This window comes from Nansenia antarctica (assembly GCF_963989245.1).
Source record: "Nansenia antarctica genome assembly, chromosome: 16".
Classification (NCBI taxonomy): Eukaryota; Metazoa; Chordata; class Actinopteri; order Argentiniformes; family Microstomatidae; genus Nansenia; species Nansenia antarctica.
This window is the reverse complement of record NC_137686.1, coordinates 17,406,059-17,411,951: the sequence shown is the minus strand read 5'-3', so window position 1 is coordinate 17,411,951 and position 5,893 is coordinate 17,406,059. Positions and strand designations below refer to the sequence as shown.

General features: G+C 38.7%; 1 protein-coding gene across 1 annotated transcript; it reads right to left on the bottom strand.

The window, feature by feature from the left end:
• Positions 1-613: 613 nt before the first annotated feature.
• LOC308171488 (dehydrogenase/reductase SDR family member 1-like) lies at positions 614-4,033 on the bottom strand (the record flags this gene model as incomplete). The annotated part of the gene is made up of 8 exons (XM_080546353.1): positions 614-1,281; positions 1,497-1,577; positions 1,742-1,811; positions 2,369-2,512; positions 2,720-2,852; positions 3,060-3,139; positions 3,375-3,518; positions 3,890-4,033. 8 exons carry the CDS (start codon positions 4,031-4,033, stop codon positions 1,145-1,147), a joined length of 933 nt encoding a protein of 310 aa, XP_080402479.1. The 3' UTR covers positions 614-1,144.
• Positions 4,034-5,893: the final 1,860 nt, after the last annotated feature.

Sequence of the window (5,893 nt, the reverse complement as noted above, 5' to 3'; positions counted from 1 at the left end):
TATATTCCACAAGATGTTAAACATTCCTTTGAGATTCTGGTCCATCATGACTTGATAGATTTTTCAGGTGCACTCTCAAGTTGTGAATCTCCCGTTCTACCACATCCCAAAGGTGTTCTATTGGATTCAGATCTGGTGATTGGGAAGGCCACTGTAGAACACTCAGGCTCTTTTTGATAGGGCCAAGGCAGGCAAGTTGCAAAATAGAGGCAGGTCAGTTAGGGTTTCAGCATTAAACATCACATCATGTTATGTAGGCATGGCTCTGTAAGTTTCGTTCTCAAGGGTTACATTTTCCAATTTCAATACGGACACAATGCTTAATATATAGTTGTATCCACTTAATAATCTCTTTAATCCAATGTTTAAAGTTATACAACAGCAGGAACAGAAAATCAGGAATTCCGGGGGAGTCTGTTAATATTCCACTCTTCCACATAGTTTGAAATTAGTAAGTAATTCATAAAATACAAAGGTTCCATCTCACAAACAATAATGGAATGTAAAAACTTTGACGCTCAATATCTCTGAACTACCCTAAACGGAGATAGAACCTTATCATTCTAAACTCACGTTATGTCAAAAATAATCAAGACCCAGCTGTTTATTAGAATCACATTTTATTTGAAAGTTTTCCACCTTGCATTTTGATCACTTTTGTACATATTATGTTATGAATGCAAAAGCACTGTAAAGATTCACATAATATTACCAATGTAGCAACTACCGATTGTAATATTGTTTTGTATGAATAAGAAAGAGATTGAAAAGCCTGTAGGTCAAAATATTTACACTTGGTGGTGCTGTGCTAGTTAAAATAATCTGCCAATGTTTGTTTTGAAAATAAAAGCCACATGACAGTGGTTCACCAGTGCATATTTCCCACAAAAGTGAGCAGCAAATAGGTAGGAATTAGTGTTTTTTTACCCAGCTGAATGTCTCAGCTGGCATTATGTCACTCAATGTTCAAACAATGCTTTAAAAAAAAGAATCCTTCATTTCATCCACCTACAATAGCATTACATAGGACAAAAAAAGCCTATAATCATGGTCTTATACAGTGCAGACATAATCAAGATGAACTGTATTTCTATGAATAAGATTACAATACATTGCTACAACTGCAGCCGTATATGGGAATTGATCAGAAACGGCCATTAGCGAGGGTAAGAACAAACCGGGGAACCCTCAAGAATGAGGGCACGATCGAGGAGAGCCAGGAAACATAGGGGACCTGGGTCAGGAGGAACTTGATGGAGGTGTAGTCCGTCACACTGCGGCCTGAAAGGAACGTGTGAGAAGGAGAGACATTTGTTATGTGGGTATGAAGAGCAGTACATGGAGAGTGCTGTGACTTTGTTTGGAGAGACAAATATCTGTTTATGAGGGGAACTTATAACAGATTATATTGCTAATAAATGATTACTATACTGTTTATAGCACTTTTGCGCAGTCAGCTTTGCCTTAAAATTAGTGATGTCTGGATCTTGATTTACCGTCAACATCTTTGAGCGTGTAGCGCCTAGCCAGGTCGCAGGTCATCAACACTTTTCCTGACAGTGACATCAGATTCTTATCTTTAAATCAGAAACAGAAACCACACAAACATTCAACATTGGAACAACCACATTTAAAACTGAAAAGTTAGTGTGATAGCCAAGACATAACACAACATCTTGAAAAGGGCAAGAAAATTATATATACAACCTGTGTAACTTTAAACACAGTCGGGCTTTCATACCTTTTGCCAGCTCAACAATGCACTTCCCACTCAACTCTGTTGTTTCTCCATTGGCAAATACTTCTCTGAACTGAGAGAAAAAGAGTCTCGTTACAACAAACACATTATATTGAAAAGAAAAGTAGTCTAATTGTATCTTTAAAGAAAAAAAACATTTTAGGGCATTTTTGCTTTATTGGATTAGAGACAGTAGAGACTGACAGGAAGGATGGATGAGAGAGAGAGGGGATGACATGCAGGCTCGAAGGCCGGAATCAAACCAGAGATCCTGTGATTACATGGCATGCACCTTAGTGAGCTACGCCACCCAGGCGCCCTAATAGTTTCTTTATGAATAATAAAGATATATAATTTATGAAACAATATATAGTTTAGAATCAGCCAAATGGTCGCAGCCTGAGCTTCTGTATGAATGGTCTTTATTGTCATTGCTATAGTACAGGTACCAAACAACGAAATTTGGGAAGGGGGGCTCCCCTGGTGCTAGGAAAGAAAAAAAAAAAAGAAAAAAAAGAAGGGAAAGGAGCTGGTTTACATAAGCTGGTACATAAGTATGGTCAAAACTTTGCACCACTCTCTCTAACATGTGACCGACACAGACATAGCAATAGCACTTCATCCAACTACCTTAGGGTCAACACCTGGTGGGGCATCTTTCTCAAGGATCAGCTGAGACACCAGTTCAGTCTGAACCGCTCCTGGCCACAGGCTGACCGAGGCCACTCCTCTGCTTCTCAGCTCAACTGCTGTGTCTGCAGCCAGCCTGTCACACTATAGGATAGGGACAGAGGGAGTGTGAACCAAGACAAAAGGAAGAGTAGCAGGGGGATGAGAAGATAGGACGGAGGGAGTGATACAGCATGTAGTATTCGTTCTTCTGGTCACACTAAAATAGGCACTGAAATGAAATTCACTTAAACTGAGCAGATAGATGTACAATATCACACAACTAGGGATCCTAAAGGCAGAGGGACTCACCGCAGCCTTACCAACACCATACGACACATTGAAGAGATACCTCAACCCTCCCATAGAGGATATAACCACTATCAATCCCCGGCCCTGTGCCACCATCATCCGTGAAGCATACACAGAGCAGAAATAGTGCCCCCTGCAGGAAATATAATAATTTGTCAACACATACTGTATTAGTCAACGCAGTGAGTATCAGGTGGAATTTACTATTATTATTGAGTAATTGTATCCATTACATCCATATAGGTAATCTAACATTGAGTGGAAGGAAGGTCAGCCAATCAGGACCCAGAAACTGGGTTGTTAGAATGGTGCAGAGCAGAGCAGGAAGATGACTCAGTACCTCAGGCCAGTGTTGTTTATGGTATCCCAAATAGATGGGTCTGTTTCCCAGAACTTCTTTCCCATATTTTCAAAAATAGCCTGAAATTACAAAACGTTGTTTAATTATCTGAGTCATATGATACAGTTTAAATAATAATGACTGAGAAACCATATGAAATTGTGGCGAACAGTAACAAAATGTATATACAAAATAGTCAGTTATAGTTTTTACAGCCTCTGGCAAAGCTGCCACTTTGTGGATGTACTAATCCATATTGATACCATTAATGTAATAACGCATGAGTCCTGTTTACCAGGCAGCGATGCCACTGACCTGTACACCAGCATACGCATTGTTCACAAGGATATCCAGTCTGCCATTCTGCTCGCGTTGGATTTGATCAAAAAGTTCTTTGATATCTTCCTCCTTTGAAGAGTCACAGATAACTGGCACACAGTTTCCACCCCTCTCTTTTACCTGTCATCGAGAATGGAGAAAGAAAGGTTTTCGGCTACTGTAGTCGTTCTGTACCATTCACCAATCAAAAATAGTGGTCCTCTCAATCACAGTGCTTACGGTCTGCGTAGGTACTGCCGCGTAGTTACATTTTTGAATGAATGAATGAATGAATGAATGGTCTTTATTGTCATTGATATAGTACAGGTACCATACAACCTACGGCGTAGGCTACGCCTTAGATTTTACGCAGAAGTATAAATTGGGCTTATACCCCAAGTGAGCATACTTTAAAGACAATATGTAACCCTAATCCTTCCAGTTATCCCAGGAATCTTAGTTCAACTTTACTCTGAACTATGTAGTTGTCTATGTGCAGTGATTGTGCACACCTGTGCTGCAGTCTCCTTCAGAGTCCTCTCCTGACGCCCAGTGATGTAGACAGTGGCTCCTGCCTCTGACAGTTGCAGGGCGATGCCCCTGCCAATGCCCCGGGAGGCCCCTGTTACCACACACACCCACCCTGAGAGCGCCATCTCCTGTTGGGAGAGAGAGGGAGAGAAACGTTCATGTTGTTGACTACCCGCAGAGAGCACCACCCTCTCTCAATAATGCACAAAACTGTCTATTTTTATATTGATTTCATTCGTATTATAGAATTTGCAGTCAAGATCAATGTATGAAAAACGTTACAATTACTATTAGGCTACTACCCAGCTAGCAGGGAATGTTCCCACAACATTGGCTAACATTCCCTACAAGTTCTGCTAATGTTTTAAAGAAAACGTTTTCATCTAATGTTCAAAGAGCATTTTAAGGATGTTTACCATTTCAAATAATGTTCCTATAACGTTAAATGTTGACAAAGTAAGAACGTTTTAGGTGCAACATTCTGAGGATGTTTTGGGGACATTGTTTAGGTAACAGATTATAGAATGTTCTTTTATAAAATGTTCCCACAATGTTACATGATAACAAAGAATGGACATTTTTCAAAGCAACATTCGGATAATGTTTTCAGGATGTTATTGATGCCTCAGATCACAAAACGTTTTTTCTAGAATGTTCCTGTAATGTGATATGTAAACAAAGGAAGAACGTTTTACCTGCAACATTCCAAGGATGTTTTGGGGACATTGTTTAGGTAACAGATTATAGAATGTTCTTTTATAAAAATGTTCCCACAATGTTACATGATAACAAAGGAAGGACATTTTCAAAGCAACATTCGATAATGTTTTCAGGATGTTATTGATGCCTCAGATCACAAAACGTTTTTTCTAGAATGTTCCTGTAATGTGATATGTAAACAAAGGAAGAACGTTTTACCTGCAACATTCCAAGGATGTTTTGGAGACATTGTTTAGGTAACAGATTATAGAATGTTCTTTTATAAAATGTTCCCACAATGTTACACGATAACAAAGGAAGAACATTCCCAGCTAGCAATTTTTGGTTCTAAAAATGTTCAAAGAATGTTACCTAGAATGTTCTCGTAATGTTTTCAGCGGGAAGTTTTCTTTAAGTTCCCAGAATGTTCTAGGATAATGTTCTCTAAAAACATTTTTTAAATGTTGTGTGATAACCTTCTTAAAATGTTAAGTGACAACATTGCTAGAACATTATGCCCTAATGTTCTTGAAAATGTTTTCAGCGGGAAGTTTTCTTTAAGTTCCCAGAATGTTTTAGGATAATGTTCTCAAAAAACATTCTACAAAAGTTTGGTAATAACCTTCTTAAAATGTGAGTTGACAATATTGCTAGAACATTACACCTTATGTTCTCAAAACATTTTCAGCTTAAGTTTTTTGTTTGTTCCCAGAATGTTTTAGGATAACGTGCTCTAAAAACCATTCTAAAAAAGTTTGCTTATAACCTTCTTAAAATGTTTACTGAAAACCCTGTTAAAACATTATGCCCAAACATTCTTAAAATGTTTTTGGGATGTTATTAAAAATTCAAGTTTCAGACTTGCACCAATAACCGAGGAGGCTGAGGACGTGGCAGACCAATCAAACGACTCTGATTAGATTTCACTAAGCCTGACTGAGATGTTCAGTGGTCGGGCACAGGTAGACGGTTTTAGTTGAAGACAGCACAAGGGAACGGGACACTGTGGATTAAACGGTAAGGTTACAATAACTGTTTTTAATTGATTAACGTTACTTTGTATGGATACATTTACTTTCTTGACCACAAACTAACCGTTAATGCAAATAACGTCGAGCGTGTGTGTTGTCAGAAATTGCTAGGAAGCTGGGCGCAAAATTTACTTTTATCCACCGTCCAAATCGACAAATTGGTGAAGGTTCAGATTTTACCAGCCACTCAATAGATTAACGTCATTGTTGTTGGTTTTTTGGCTGGTGAGTGAAGCAAATCTACCAGCCCAAAAG